General features: G+C 40.2%; 1 protein-coding gene and 1 pseudogene across 1 annotated transcript; both read right to left on the reverse strand.

Annotated features, from left to right (window-relative positions):
* Nucleotides 1–3,065: 3,065 nt before the first annotated feature.
* LOC100720392 (olfactory receptor 6F1) lies at nt 3,066–4,090 on the reverse strand. Its single transcript, XM_003479323.2, has one exon. It carries the CDS (start codon nt 4,088–4,090, stop codon nt 3,164–3,166), a length of 927 nt encoding a protein of 308 aa, XP_003479371.2. The 3' UTR covers nt 3,066–3,163.
* Nucleotides 4,091–15,398: 11,308 nt separating this feature from the next.
* Nucleotides 15,399–16,341, reverse strand: LOC100734867 (olfactory receptor 14A2-like; annotated as a pseudogene).
* Nucleotides 16,342–17,158: the final 817 nt, after the last annotated feature.

A 17,158-nucleotide genomic window follows, 5' to 3' on the forward strand; every position in this document is an offset into this window, starting at 1 on the left:
TTTGGTAAATTTGACTGGAATCCACAGTTTAACAAAATTTATGGGGACCAATTTTGCCCACTTAATGGTTTATATCCATGTAGCAGAGAGTCTTATAGTGCTGTACTTGTTTACTGTGTGTATATTTTTTTTCTTTTTTTTGCTAATATCATTGTATTGTTAAATTTTTAATAACATATTTTCTGAAAAATAAGGAAACGTATAACAATATATCTTTATAGAATAGATGAAATTTCATAATTCTGACTAGAGAATAACTATACAGCAAAAATACACTGGATTAATTGTACTAACAATGAAGCTGATAGCGAGTTTTAAATAAGACACAAACACTGAGAAAACTGCTCTTTATTTATATTCATTCATAAAGTAAAAATTTGATTGAATCTTAAGCATATCAAGCATATTAGCAAATAAGTTAACAAAAGACTCACTAATCCATATAAAAAATAACACTTGCAAACAATGTTTTATAGCCAAACAGTTTAATTTTCTAGAAGATGAATTCAATGAACCAAAAATAAAAATCTTTGCAGGTTCTGGATACCTAGCTTTTAATTTAATTTTTTTAAAATGTACAGAGAAGTTTTTGACAACAAAACATTATAATTGGAGAATTCTCATTGACTTTATGTATATTTTCTCAACTTTCAACTTTCATTAGTGTGACACATTTGTTGAAATTCATGAATCAGTATTAGTATACATTATTATTAAATAAAAGAAGTCCAGGGATGTAGCCTAGTTATAAAATTGTTACTTAACCTGTGTGAAGCTCTGGCTTTGATCCCCAACACTAAGAAAATAATAAAAAAAAAACAATTATTAAACTAAGTGAAATCTATTTTTAAATTTTCTTAGCTTTTTACCAACTTCTTTTCCAGAGTAGCATTTCATCAGTTAGTTACTCTGCCCCCTTAATTGCTTTTAGGCTGTGATGATTTACCAGTGGGGTTTGTAATGTACTTTTCTACGAACTAGACTAAGGGTTGTGTGTTCTGGGATGGAGAACCTCATCAGTGATGGACTCTCCCTCTTGTCATGTTGTATGCAGAGGCGTGGATGCACGACAGACGTTCTGGGATGACCTTGACTGGGACCACTCCTGGGACAGTGTCCCCCCAACCCCACTCCCACTTCCTGCTGATGATCCTTTCCTCACCTTATGAGCTAGGATTACAGAGAACTTGCTATGTGTGTATATCACAGGCAAGGGAGCTGTGCATGGTATTCTGAGGTCAGAGTATTGACATGAATTATCGGGAATACTCCTGTGGGGATTTGTATCCTTTGCTTATATTTTTAACCATTTATTCATATTAGTGTACACTCAGAGACACTCATTGCTGTTTTATATGTTCTGACTCAGATAATTTTACTTCAGGGCACCAGGTGCTTCTCAAATTGGGTCCAGTTTCCACTGTCCTAATTGACACTGATAATTGTATACAACTTTGGGTTTAAATATGATGTTTTGATAAACACACACACAATTTGGAATGACTACCTCTTCCTGAAGTGGCACAGTTTTCTCCTGTTCTCTGGATATCACCTGGGTTTCCTGAGATGCTGTATACTTCTGATTTCTCTACCTGGAAATTAGCAGACCTTACTGGCTAAGGCCTCAGTCTGCAGAGTGCTCTAAGGTCAGATGTCAAGCTGAAACCCCAGGTTGTCACCTTTATTTCTGATTTTTCCACTACAGCACAAGGTAGGTTCCAGTTCACCTCCTGGAACTGATGATTTGTATTACTCATGCAAAAGCCCATGTAAGTAGTATGAGTTCAGACTGCCAACCTCTGTGACCCTGGTCTGGGTATAGTCACTCTCCAGTTGGTAACTCAGCCCTGGTGATCTTTGGCATGTGATACAGGGCTCCCCAAGGGTCCTGGCCCACAGTCCCTTCTGGGCCTACTCTTCAGTGCCTGCCCTCTCCGAGCTCCAATATGGAGGGTGGGGGTCCTGTTTTGGAGAACGTTTGCACAGGCTGAGCAGGAAGGCCTGGAGCAAAGAGAAGACATCCACACTCGTGCCCTAATCAGGCTGGACTGATATTCAGGCTGTGGATTGCACCTGGAGCCCAGTCCTTGTCTCTTGACTCCCTGTGGCCATTAGACTTTGGTCTTGGAGACTCCATCACTGTCACCCTCTTCTCCTGGACTGCTCAAGCACCAAACTGAGCTCCATAGCCCTGTCTGCCTGGTGACAAGAGCCACACCTCCTATGTGATGATGCAACCATGACCCTCATAAGATACCAGGAAGTCACACTATGACACTTACAACTTTGATTAAGCAAATATGTCATGCTTTCTCTTACTAAAGTACCTTTGGTTTGTATGATTACTGACCATGATTCTTGTAGAAATAGACCTGCAACAGATCTTTTGGAAATTAATATGTATCGGTCCCAGTGAAACGGCTCTGTTTTCTTCAAAACTGTAGGCTGCTGGCCTTCTGCTTCCACACTACAGCTCTGAATCCAGCTCAGGCTCCAGTAAATACACAAACAAGGTCTAGGCGGCAGCTGTTGCTCAGCTCCCAGCATCTGCTCTGCGGTAGCACATATGCCAGAGGTTCCACAAAGCTTGGTGCAGCCCTGAGTGTCTTCTTGTTCTCATCCTTTCTGGGATGCCTGTTTCTCACTCCCTGTGAAAGGAGTGCAATCCAGAGAATCCAACCATCAGCTCCACCTGCAGAGCAATGGTGCCCACAGAGCTCCTGTGAGGAAGTCTGTGCACCATGCTCAGTTATGTTTGTATTTAACTGTTTCTATTTCCTCACATTCCGAATATAGATCTAAAAACTTCACTTAGATGATTAAAAAAATCTTTAAAAGTGGCAAGAATGGAGTTTCAGCAAAGTGTGTTTCTTATTATTTGCCCCTAATTTTATAAATAAAGTCAAAGTTACATTTAAACCATTGTATATTTTTTTTCCTTAAAAAGTCAATTTTGCTTATATTAAACATTTCTTGTACAGGAATATGGAGTCAGGATGCCCAGTTTTTTGTTTGTTTATTTTCAGTCCTCAAGGATTTTTTTTTTTTTACCATTTTTTCCCATTTCCCTGAATTAAAGGTTTTCTCTGGTCCTTGACTGTCTTGCTGGCAGCTCTGGGAAGATAAAGGACAGTGTTTGTAGACTTTGCTGTGCTGAAGAGATCTACTTCCTTCTCCATTTCCTCAGCAGGCTTTCTCTCACTTCCTTATTGCGGAGTGTATAGATGAAGGGGTTCAGGACTGGGGTCACCACTGTGTTGAGGACGTGGACCGCTTTGGTCAGGTCCAGAGCGTCTGTGATGGAGGTGCGGATGTGGAGGAAACTGGTGGATCCGTACCAGATTAGCACCACAGTGAGGTGGGAGGAGCAGGTGGAGAAAGCTTTGCTTCGGCCATTGGCAGATGGGATCCTGAGGATGGTGTTGATGATGTAGACGTAAGACACCAGGGTGATGAGGCAAGAACTTAAGATGACCATGAATGCAATCCCAAAAGACACGAGCTCCACTGCTTGGGTGCTGCTGCAGGCTAGGGAGATCCAGGGGGCAATGTCACAGAAGAAGTGATTGATGGCACGAGGGCCACAGAAGGACAATGTGCTGATGAGAGCAGTGGGTACTGCAATGGTCAGGAAACCACAGGCCCAGGACCCCAGTGCCAGCTGCGCAGATAGCAGGCTGCTCATGATGGCACCATAGTGCAGAGGGCAGCAGATGGCGAGGTAGCGGTCATAGGCCATGGCTGCCAGCAGGAAGTACTCTGTACAGCCTAAGGAGAAAACCATGTACATCTGCAAGAGGCATCCCACAAATGATATTGCCCGGTCCTTCCCCAGCAGAATGGCCAGGGCTTTGGGGACTGCTGCTGTGGTATACCAGATCTCTAGGAAAGAGAGGTTGCTCAGAAAGAAGTACATGGGGGTGTGGAGCTGGGGGGAGCTTACCACCAGCAGCAGGATGGCCACATTGCCACCCACCGTGAGGAGGTACATCAGCAGGAACAGAACAAAGAGAGAGAGATGCAGGCCCTGGGACCCGGGGAAGCCCAGCAGGAGAAAGTCCTGGGGCAGACTCTCATTGCCTTGGTGCATGGGGATGGTCTGCCACCAGGGCACAGCCACCTACAGTGAGGTGGCTACACAGAGGCCCAGGAGGTCCAGAGAATGAATCCATTAATGTTTGGTAGTTATCAAGTTATCTTCTTCTCTATGCAAGGAGCAAGGTACAGGTAACAAGAGTCATTTTAATACATCACTGTGCCATATTACTACAGCCAAATAACAGTTCATTAATCTAATGTGCAAAATATTTCAATGATCTTGCAAGATCGCATCAATACTAACATTATACATTGAATGCGGGGTTCAGTGCAGACCCTCTGTCTCCTTCCATTCCTGCAGCACAGACTTGGGTGATGTCTAAGCCCACGTGAGAACAAGCATTTCTTGTGGGCTCAGTTTGTGACTTTTATAGCAGTCTCTGCATGGCTCTTGAAGGAAAACATGAAAATTTGTCTTTGTTTGGAAATTGGCAGATTTCCAGCCAGTGGATCTATGGTGAGAAGAGGCCTTTTCTTTCCTTCTTATAGTAAAGGTTCATAGATTATTCTTGTAATGAAAAAACAGGTTGCCTTAGGCATTGCAGGTGACATAGAATAGTAAGAAATAAACCTAAAAATGCTGCTCAGCAAAAATTGCCCAGTAGCGGCTTTCCCAAGTTCTTAAAGCTAGTGTGTTAGGGCACTTGCATGACTCATGAGGAGGTACTGGTCCCTAACCACACCTTCCAGTCTCAAACATCGAGTCAAAGTTGAATGTCCTTAGGACTGTCTATTTTTTTTAAACAGCAGCCAAAGAACCTCCTGTAAACACAGCCTGGCAATGAAAGTAGCAGCCGCATCAGGGCTCAGAGCACAAAACCCCTCAGTGTGTGACCTCGGTGCGCCAAGGATTCTAACCTGAAGGCAAGAGAAAGATGAAAAGTCACCCTCAGACCTCCCTGGAGACCTTAGGTGACAGATGTCATTCAGGATCCACAGAGAATTGTCACTCAGAGATGACAAGAAGCCAGCAGCTGGCCTTGCTGTGTGCTTGTGGGTTGGCACCTTAGACCTTTCCCTGCTGCCCCTGACCTGCTTGTGTGTAGAGGTTCGTGGCAATGCAGTATTCAGGTCTTTATTTCTGAGGCTCCTGTGTCATAAACTTCACATGAAATAAATGTGCCGTGCTTTTCCTTGGTGAACTTGGTCTGTGATGGGGGCCAGCATGAGCCTTGACAAAGGGCGCTGCTTTAACCTCTCCAAAGGAGCTGCTATGTGACTGCTGATTTCCCAGCGAGTAGCCCGGTAGCCACTATTAGCTGGGTCTAATGGGACCCTCCTAGTTTACAGAAGAGGAACATGGACCAAGAAACTAAAATCACCCAAGAGGAGTTGTACATCAGTCCTGAAGGCTGAGTCACCTCCCACCTCTGTGTGTAGCTCCCTTTGGGTGGCTGCATGCTGTGTTTCGAATGGTATTATTCCTGGGCTCTTTTTTCTCATTTGGTTACCTCATTGCTCAAAGTGAGGGTTTTGCTCTTTGTATTCGTTAAGTGTGGACAGACTCAATATTCTGGAGTCTTTGGAGCTTCTCATGTTCCTCAGGTTCAAAAAAATAATTTATGTTCCAGTAGAAATCACTGGTAAGAGAAATTTTAATATCCACTAGTGTGAAGTGATTCTATCCTAACTTTATGAATAATGTGAGTGAAATAATTATATTTATTATTTCCCAGTTTCAAAGTCTAAGACGCAACTTTGATGAATGAAAACTGTCTAATAAGTAGGATATTTGCCTTTGAATAAAAGACATTTTTCATTTTACATTCAGTTAAGCTGCTGGGTCTCTCAGATCCTGTGAACTAACAGCTGTGTGCTGTGCATGATGAGGACACTGTGTGAAGTCTGTGTTCTGCTCTGTACCCATGGTGGTGAGTCCACGGTGCCTCTCTGTCTGCACACAAAAGAAGCCGCCATGGCGTTTTTTCTGAACTAAATCCTCTGCTTTCAGGTTTAACTGCAGATTTGGCACTGTGGTAAGTCAGCAGGTTTGCATTGTTGTATGCGTGCCCGTGTCTAAAAGATTCCCAGTCTTCAGTGATGTGCATCTGAATCTGCAGTGCATTGTAGAGACCATGCTCACAGCTTAACACGAGCCTAAAGAAATCAGAGGAAGGTGTGTTTTGGCTTCTCAGCTTTAAAGAAGTTACCATTTCATTTTTGAACTACTTTGCTTTATAAAAAATAGTTTGAGTTTTAGACAATGTACTGAGTTAATGTACTATGCAAGTTAAATTTCTCACGGGTGGTGTTTTCAAATCTCAAGTGTATAAAATTTGTTTCACAGAGATAGCAGCACTCAAAATCCCTGCATGTATAGTGTTCCTGCTTCATGGGAGGTTTGCAGCGGTGCCCAGGTGTGATGGTAGATCCAACTTGTGTGCTGGTTTGTACTTGGGGAAGCAATGGTCACTCTGCTTCAATTCTTTCTGCTCTAATGGCCACATTCTCTTACTTTGGCCTTGCCTTCCCATTCCTGTTATTTCATAATTTTTGTCATTTAAATTACTTTACTTTGACCGATATTCCCTGTCTCTCTGTTCCCGGTTTGCTTACCTCTTTATTCCTGGCGAGGGTTTTGCACTTTGCATTCACTCTGCTTGAGTAGACTCTGTCTCTGCAGGCTCCGGACTGTCTCATGTTTCTCCTGCTTCCTGTCTGTCTTTCAGGCTGGTCTGGTCCTGCCCTGGCTTTATTTAACCTCCCTGTCAGTATCTGGTGCTTCCTCCCCTTTGTCACTGTGAGCTCCCCTTAAAACAGTGTGCTGTTAGGTCATGGTTTTGCTTGACGAATCCTCTGGGGAAAGCTAATTCTCTCTCTTGGGCACTTAAGGCTAGTTAAAATGGCATTACCTTTTGCTAATTTTATCTAAATGTGCGGTTTCAGAATGTTTTCTACCCATTGATTTAAACAGCGAAATTATTAAGTTACTAGGGTATGAAATATGTATGTCTTTGTTTTCGTATCATTTATACATACTATAAAAATGGGAAAGACTTTTTTACTTGAGTGAATGTTACTGGTTAGAGTCACAATAAATAAGAAATCCAAGAAAGTGTTAAAATCAAAAGAAAGAAGGTGGGTGGTTTGTCTCAGCGGTCAGTGTGTGGTTATCATTTGTGAGTTCCTAGGTTCAGTCCTAGCACTTGCATGAAAAGTCAAAAGATGTTTTGAGAGTAGGAGATGAATTCATGAAATATCATGTTCAGACATTGATGAAAAGCATAAAAAACACATATGTCACAGTGTTCTTCCAGTGTCATAGTATTGAAATATTCTGCTACTGGAATAAAACAGTATTCAATAATGAAAAATCTTAAAACAATATTATAAAACTCTCTTGCTGTGAGGCACATTGAACAGCTCTCAGTGTGGAGTAATTTCCATTGACATTCTGGATGGCAGTTAGGCTGCAGAAATCTTGCTGCATGGGGTGATGGCTACCATTTTAGTGATAATTTTACATTGAAATCATTGTTATCATAGGTGTTTCCTGAAGTGTGAACTGATTTTTCCAGATAGTGTGACCTTTAATGTACATGACCTTTAATTATGCAACCTATTTATGTAATTAGTATGAAGCAATGCACTTCATGACATAGCCACAATCTAGAATTATTTTTATTTCAAAAAGCAAAACAAATAAAAGGATGAAAATGATACAGAATTTTAAAAATAGTAAGAAATTAACACTAGTTAATATATTGTATATTGTTATCTCAGAAATAGTTGTTCAGGTTACAAAATCTAGGCAAAAAAGGATTAAACAATCAAACAATGACAGTACAAGCTGACAGCAATTGGTAATATAGTATCTATCTTGCATACATTACATACATCCAGTTATATGTATATACCTACATACATAGAATTTCTTCCTTTTCTCCTTTCCCCTTTCCCGGTTGGTATTCCCTTTCGGGCACTTTCTTATCCTCTCATTATCACTTTATCTATTGTACATTTTGGATCTTATTACTCTTTCAGGTTTTGTTTATAACACTATAGAGACAGTGTGGTATTTACACATGTGAGTTTGTTTTATTTCACTTATAAGCATGGTCTCAAGTTATTCCATCTACCTATAAAAAGCTTCAAAATTATCTTTCTAAATAGCTGAGGAATATTCCATTGTATAAAAATAACACATCTTTTTCTCTATTCTGCAGTTGATTGGCATTTAAATTGTGCTGCTGTAAACATGGGGGCACATACATTGTTGTAGTATGACATTTTCATTTTTGTATTTTTGTTAGGTGTATACTTTTCCTCCAGTGTGGCTTCCATCATTGTCACTGTTTCTGTCTCTCACAGTCTTTGTCTCTGTCTCTCTGTCTCCATCTTCTCTCTCTCTCTCTCTCTCTCTCTCTCTCTCTGTCTCTCTCTCTGTCTCTGTCTCTCTCTCTCTCTGTCTCTCTCTGGCTGAACTTCTCTAGAAATTGCAGTTGTGTGCTGAAACTCTTTTTTTAAAAATTTTATTTAAGGAGAAAAAAGAAAAAAAACAGAAAAAGAGTACAAGTTATACAGAATTTCAGAAAAAATAAACAATAGGAAATCACTAGTTAATTACATATTGTCATCTTAGAAATAATTGTTGAAGTTACAAAATTAAAGCATATAGAGGGGGTTTTCAAATAGAGTGCAAACAGTTTTGTTCAATGATCCAACAAAACTCAGTAATATGGTTATCTATCTTATACACTTAAATATATATGCAGTTATATCTTTTAGAGAACTTTCTTTCCTTTCTTTTGTACAATGACAATTACACATTTTGGGTTTTATTACTCCCACAGTTCTTATTACTTTTTTTTGAAGAAAGTAAAACCAAATGTTACATACCAGGACAGAGTTGGTCAAATCAAAAGGGTGGACATAATACATAATGTAAAAACAAAATACAAGGTGATCAACAATGGTTACCATAATGCCTCTTGTTATCTTAAAAAGAATTGCCTATATCATCAGTTATAATAAAATTGAACAAAAAAGTAAAGAATAAGACCAATAAAACCAAAACATTGGAGACATTAGGGGACTTCAAAAGAAGATAATAGTCAACCAGAATGGGCATCACAATGAATCTTATTGTCTTCATACTTGTTGCCTATACTTTCAAACTTGATACTATCTAGCATAACAGAATAGAGGAAAATCAGTCAAAACAAGATGGTGAGAGCAATACAGGGTTTAAAATCAAGTTAATAGGAAATCAAAGTGGGTTACTATAATATATCCTGCTATTTTTTATTTATTTTTCCCTTAATTGAAAGGATAAAAATGAAAAAGTAGATAATAAAAAGGAGATTGAGATAAAAAAGAGGGTATAACAACAAAACAGTGCAGGTCAAAACATAGCCATTTAAGCAAAATAGTGTTTCACCACAAGATAATCTCGACATAATACTAGTTACCATAGTGTCTCTTCCCTTAAAATCTTTGGGTATAACTTTGTATACTGTAGCATCAAAGATATCAAGACAATGTAAAACCATTCAAGAGAATGACAGTTTTACAGGGTATTTAGAATCAACTAACAGAAAATGAACAATGGTTTCTGTATAATCTCCTCGTCTATAAAAGTTTTTGTTTATATTATCACATAAAATCCAATAAGATACAACACATTAAAACCGATGCAGACAGAAGAACAAAAGCTTGATGGGACTTCAAAACAAGAGGTTATTAAATCAGCACTAGCTATTATGATGTCTTCTTTTCTCCAAAATGGCTGTTCCTACCATCCAGTCTTCTCTGCCTCATTTCTGTTGAGCTCTTTTTCTGTCATTATTTGTCAGTTTGTCCTCTTCATTTCACTTTCTGCTCCATTCATTGTGGCCGCTCTGCAACTGTTTCTGGATTCTTGGTATTTTTCATTTTTAGAATATCCTGCAGAAATCTCTGTAGAGTTGAATTGGTGGTTGCAAATTCCCCTACTTCCTCTTTATCCTGGAAGCACCTTGTTTTTCCATCAATTTCCAGGGACAGTTGTGCAGGATATATCAATCTTGGCTAGAGGTTATTATCTTTCAAAGCTTGAATTATTTCCCCCCACACTCTTCGTGACTTGATGGTTTGTGCTGAGAAGTCTGCTGTAATTCTGATGGGTGTTCCCTTGTAAGTGATCTGTTTCTTGTCTCTGATGGCTTTTAATATTCTGTTCTTATATTGGATTTCTGGAATTTTGATTATTATATGCCTGGGTGTAGCTCTGTTTGGGTTGTAGGTGGCTGGGGTCCTGTATGCCTCATACATCTGAGTATCTTTACCTTTTGCTAAATTAGGGAAATTCTCCTGGATTATTTCTGTGAATAGATTTTGTAGTTCATTTGTTTGAGTCCCTACTTCTTCTTTTATGTTCTTAATTCTTAAGTTATCCATCCTCTTATCATCTTCTAGTCTTTGTATTATTGCTGTTTGTTTTCTTGTTATTTTTAAGAAGTTTTTCATTTCATGCTCCCACCTTACAAATCTGTCCTCCAGTTCTGATAATCTATCCTTAGTTTCTTTCAAACTGTTATGCCAGCTTTCAATAGAGTTTTAGTTTCCTGGTAATTTGTGTGAACCTGCTTCACACATTCTATGTTTTCTCTATTTTCTCCATCAAACAATTCTCCCCTTTTTTTCTGTTCTTCCATTCCACCATCTGTTTTTTTCTTTGGCAGTGCTTAACATTTCTCTAACTATTCTACTTATTTCTTGCTTTATTTCATGAAACACTTCATTTTTTGAACTCGTATATGAGTCTCCGGGGATACTGCTTTATATCTATAGGTGCCATGTCTGATATTCCATGTTTTCTGTCTTCATTCTCTTTTGCATTTACCTTTCCTGGATCAGTGTTCTCAGGATTGGGGACTGAGGACCCCTTCTTGTTGTTCCCTTTTCCCATACTTTTTGTTCCTTCCATACAAGCATATGTAGGAGGCCCATTTTTTTTTTCTCTTTGTCTGTTACAGTTTGTTTGAATCTGCCGGCTAGGTGTTTCTGCCCACTGCAGTGTACTAGAGAGACATAGACCTGGGCAGCCTCTGCTGGGCCGCCCCTCCAGGTCAACCTACTGAATGCTTCACTGCTAGGGTGCACCACCAGGCACAGGGACCTGATTTGGGCTAGCCTACTGGATCTTAGTCCACAGTGTCACCAGGCCAAGCGCTCCCCACCACTCCCGCTTGAGGGGGGAATATGCGACTAAAGTCACTGCAGGGCCCTGTTCTGGCTAGTCTGCTCATTCCCATAATGTCCTCTGTTGGAGCCTCCTAGTCCATGAAAGGGTCCCCATTTCTCTCACTCACCACAGGTCGATGCAGGGCTCCCTGCCAGTCCTGCTCTCAACGCTGTTTGGTTCGCCGATTGCAGCTCTCAGAGCTTTCGCGCATCTCTCTCTCTGCCGTGCATATTGGTATGCAGTATCGGCAGCAGGAAATTCAAATCGCAGCTTCCAGTGGTGCGGGATCCAGCTTCTGCACTGAGATTTTATCTGTTCCTGTTACAGCATCAGGATTGTATTTCTGGTTGGTTTCTCTCAGTTTATTTCGTTCCTGGGTCGGCAGGGTACATCTCCCCTCACGTAGGACTCCTCACATGGCACCGCTCCTGGATTCTAAACTGTAATCTTAGAGAGCCTCCATGGCTGCTGCTATCTGTCCACCATGTTCTCCCAGAACGAATTGAAACTCTTGACATTTACAGTCTTCATCATTCTGAGTTTTCCATAACTCCACCTATGGTTGATGACTGGTAATTTGAAAGTTTTACTAACTGTAAGGAAGCTTCTAAGTTAGACCTTCATGTGTTGTTTCTTAATCATTTCTGAATTTGATCAAATTTAAATGTTCATCATTTCTGTGTTTTCTGTAATGTTCATATTTGTATATTTTATATTTAACTTATTTTATTACTATACATATGTACATATGATCTGGTAACTATTTTTAAATTTTGAATTATTTTCTGAGATGCATGATTTTCCCCATGGTACTTTTGTTAAATAAAAATCAATTGCACTTTTTATGCAAAATTACCACCATTTTCCTCCCAGGGCTTTGCTTTTTATTTGTTTAAGCAATCACTTGCCACATTTATACCTTGTATGTTTGAAATGTGTTGGCATTCTGATGATCATATGGGTTGTCTAATTCCCCTGATATTATTTTTTGTACATGGCTTTAACAGGGTCTTTCAAACACATGATGTTAATTAATGAAGATGCCTTAATCCCAGGCCCTCCCCACTGAGGAGAGACCTCACCTCTGCTGTGTCCTCCTCACCCCCCTGCTATAAAGGTTTGTTGGCTGTCACAAAAAGTTCCCCCCTCTTAGTGGTCATAATGTCGTAGGAGTCTTGACACACATAAAGCCTCTTCTACATGTCCTGATTCTTCTTTTCTAAAAATTGTTTTGATTTTCCTTAGTTGTATATGTGAATTTTAAATAGAAAGATAAATTCTACTTTAAATCAAGGTTTCCAATAATTTGTTTTTACCAGTTAAATATGCCTTAATTTACTCAGTTATTGATTGATGTCCTACAGTGCTGGGTGATCTGTACACAAGTTCAGCCATGCTGGCTGTGCATTCTAGCTCCAGGCTGAACATTTAACCCCTAGTTTAATTTTAAACATATATAATTGATTACAAGCTTCAGATAGGGGCTTATTAGACTCTTAAATAAATTTCAATGATTACTTCAGGACAACTGGCATGTCCTTGAGTCTTCTCATATATATTCCCAAAACACTGTATGGGTATCCAATTAGACCCATTTATTTTACATTTTAAATAATTAAAAATTGTTTTCCTAAGCAAAGTATTTGGATACATACTCCCAGGCACTTTGTAAAGCTTCATGTTTTGGGAGTGTGTAACATATGTGAGTTTTTCCCAGTCTAGGACTCACAGGTCATTTTATCCAATATCCCCTTGAGCATGCCAAACCCTTCTATAGAATGTCTCACTCCCCATGTCTTCCCAGTGTTTTTTTTTTTTTTCACATGGAATTCATGTTTGATCTGTTACATTGTTCTCTGCTTTCATGAAACTTTGATGTTGGTCTGAGTCTTGGTTAAATTTGGGTTAGACCATCTTTTCCTTCAACAATACCCAAAGATGATGCTTTCTCCCTAAGGTAGGGAGTTTACTATTGCTTCTATTCAGTATGCAGATTGCTCAAAAAAATTGAAGTTCTGCTGTCTCCACCTACTATCCTTCTAGCTATCTTTCTGAAAGAGTTGAAGACATCATATTACAGTGATCCACAAACTTCACTGCTTGACCGCTAGCCCTGTGATTCAAAGTGGTAAAAAGGACTCAGTTGTGTTAGAACTGAGTATCTTCATGCCCGTGTTTATAGCAGCAAGACTCATAACAGCAGAATCTTGGAGCGGTCTATATGCCCCTCAGGACATGGACGGATAAAGGAGAATGTGGTATAGTTTTATATATAAGGGAGTGCTGCTCTGGAATAAAGGGTAAATTTGAGTTGTTTGTAGGAAAACGGGTGCCCCTTGAGGCCATAATGTTAAGTGAAAGAAATCAGACACATGAGGAAGGGGCCTTGGGGGAGGAGCTAGGTACTGGGAGTTTCACAGGTTTGGATAAAATCCAGGTTGTCAGACTTCTTGACTGCTGGTGGCAGTGGAACAATCTGCTAGTCAAGCTTGTAAACCAGCTGTAATGGAAGGTGAGCAGATCGTTCAGTGGACAGTCATGGAACAACAGAGAGATTCTGGTGGGCTTGCCCAGAAGAAAGAGAACATGCTGCACCTCACTGTTAATCGGGGGAGAAAGGATGGTGTAAGCTCCTATAAGAGAAAAAAAATTCACAGCGGAGGCTAGTACAGTAAGACTTCAAGTTATTTTGACTTCCATGCCTTATTCTTGCCTGAATCAATTACAAATACATGATTAAAATTTGAAGATTTTCTATTAATCTTCTGTATCCATAACTCTACATCTTATTAAAAAACAGTTTTCCAATACACACTTTCCTTTGTGATAATATCAAAAGAGAGAGTACTGATACACTTCCGGAGATTTTCCAAGAAATAGGCAAGCTCCTAAGTGTGTGAAATTTCAGCATCTATGAAATTTCAGCAGTATAAATGTAGCTGAGGGCAGATTCAGGGTTATTTCCTTGTGGCCATTTTCTTCATTCAACTCCATAATAGCTACATATTCACACCAATGAGATATAATTGTTTAAACATATTCCTTGGTTTAAAGAACTAAAACAAATTATTACATGATCTCCCTCAGTCTGTTTGAGAAAATTTAAAGAGAAATCCACATGTAAGAGATATCATGAAGGCTTTATTTTTATTTTAGTATGATTTTAATATATTAAAATGAAAATAGTTATCAGAGAATACTTAAGAATATGAATAAATATGTTTGCCTACATCTGAGTAAAAATATCTGGCCATTAAATTAGTCCAAATTAGTTTCAACATGACTGGAAAAGACTATAACATGATGCAATATTATTTGAAAAAATCATTTTATTTCACTAGATAATTAATTGCAAAACTCAAAAGTTATTCTGCCAAAATCTCAGATTTCTGTAGGGATGACACAGATTAGGACAAGTTGTTTGCATCGTGGATACCAGTGAGGAAGCAAAAAAAAAAAAAAAAAAAAAAAAAAAAAGAAACAAAAACTCTCTTTGCCTCATGACTTCTCAATAATCTTAACAGGTTCTACGGGGTTTTTTTTCAGAGTTTAATTCAGAAATGCTGTAGTTTCTGAATTATAGATGGGGAGGCACAAAGATCTTCTGGTCTACTGCTTTGGAAGTGCCCTGTGCCTTGATGGACACCGTCCACCCAGGTGACCGGGTTCCTTGGGAGAATGCAACTCAGCTGTCCCTCCTCCAGCAGGGTGGCAGATGGATCTGCAGATGAATGCTATGCCTGAGCACCTGGCAGTCCGATGCTCAAGGAAGCCGTGCACACGTTTCACAGTGGTGGTTCAGGCGCTGTGTGTGTACAGAGCCTGCTGTGCTGTCTCAGAACTTTGGTTTTCTACAAATGAAGCACAGAATGAAGTTACTAGAAGACCAAAAATGAAACCTAGTCATGATAACAGCCAGGCTTTTCAGAAATCTCAGCCACCAAGAGGGAGATGCTTTGCCTTGAAGAGCACCTGCACTGGCCCCCAGGTTGCAGATGCTGGCCTCAGGCATTGGGTGTTAACTTCCTAGAGGCACAGATGGACCTATGTCCTCCTCAGAGCTTCCAAAAGTTAGGGACGAGGAGACTCTATGTCACACTTGAGGGACCATGGTGGGCACAGACACCAGGGAGTGTTAGGCAGTGGATGCCTGGCAGGCAGGCAGAGCTGGCAGCAGCCTCCGCAGACCCTGATTCATGTCCCTGTTCCTCAGGGTGTAGATGATGGGATTTGTGATTGGAGGCAGCGTGGTGTAGAACACAGAAGCAGCTGGTTGGTGACTGAGGGGGCATCTGAAGGTGGTCTCTGGTAAACAATGAATGCACTGAGCACAAAGATGGAGAAGACCATGAGACGGGGGTGGCACATAGCAAAAGCTTTTGACTGGCTTTTCAGGGATGGAATGCTCAGCACAGTGCAGAGAATGTGAATGTAAGAGAACACAATGCACATGAAACACGACAGGCTTAGACACACACTGATGCCCAGGCTGGGGTAGATCACCAAGAATGTGTCACTGCAGGAAATCTTAAGCAAGGAGGGCACATTGCAGAAAAACTCTAGTATCACACTGACGCCAAGAAAGGCCCAGAAAAGGTGCCAGCTGTGCACACAGTGCCAAAGAACAGCCCCAGGGCCCAGGAAACTCCTGCCATCAACACACAGGCCTCGCTATTCACGATGGCCTCATAAAGCAGGGGACAGCAGATGGCTACATAGCGGTCATAGGACATGGCAGTGAGGATAAATATTCCACCAGATGAAAAAGAAGTCATTAAAAGGAGCTGGAAGGCATAGCCTGGAATGGAAAAGGAATTGTCATGGGGCAGACTGTTGACGATGAATTTTGGGATTGGAATGGACACCAGGGAGATATGCAGCAAGGACAAGTTCTTCAGGAAGAAGTACATGGGTGCTTGGAGCTTCAGATCCAGGCTGAGAACAATGATGGTGAGAAGGTTGCTCATCAGGGCCACCAAGCACAGCAGCAGGAAGAGCATGCCACAGAGCATCTGCTATGTATGCTCCTCAGAGAACCCCAAGAGAAGGAACCCTGTCACCAAGGTTTGGTTGACCATACCAGAGCTTCCTCACTGCCTGTCAGGGTGAGGACATGTGCAAAAAGAGGAAAGGTAATAATCAACCCCAAAGCAGTGATATTAATATTCAGAAGCAATAATGGCAAAGGAACAATGTGACCTCTGAATATTACATATTGTTTGGCATTTTCTTAAAAAAAATATGTTTCCTTTCAAATTTTCTCATTTCTTCCCATCCTTCTCCCTTTTGCTCCCCTTCCCTTCCCAGCTAATGATGGAATCTAGGGCCTCACAAGTATTAAGTAGGTGATTACCATGAAGCTACATGCCAGATGCCTCTTCTCCCCCACCCCAGTATTAAATAATTACATTGGTAATATGTGAACTCGGTCTTAGTTTTGCTTTTAGAATTTTGACACTCAGAGATTTAGAAAGGACTTTTCAGGGTTTGAGGGTTGCCTTGTTTCCCCTTAAATTGTAATTAACTCTTTTCTGCTAACTTACCATATTTCAAATAGCTACTGGGAAAGATTCTGAATGTTTTCTCAACAGAGGAATGAAAGACTATTAATGTGAGCCATGTGCTAACTACTATGGTGTGATCATTACATGACATACACAGATATGAAACAGTACATTACACATTATCCACAGAATTGGAATAATTAGTAAGAAATTCATGCAAAACTCCAGGAAAATAAAACATAATCAAGTAGTCTTGATAAGAACTCACCCAATTCTGTATTCTCAACACTCGCTTGTTACAAGATGAATACAACTTCACTAAACAAGGATGTGCTCCCAACTCACTAGGCATTTGTGTCCCACTATTATTGAACTATGTTTTATGACAAAC

Source organism: Cavia porcellus, unplaced genomic scaffold, assembly GCF_034190915.1.
Source record: "Cavia porcellus strain 051 isolate PalLab524CR breed Dunkin Hartley unplaced genomic scaffold, mCavPor4.1 scaffold_2, whole genome shotgun sequence".
Lineage (NCBI taxonomy): Eukaryota > Metazoa > Chordata > Mammalia > Rodentia > Caviidae > Cavia > Cavia porcellus.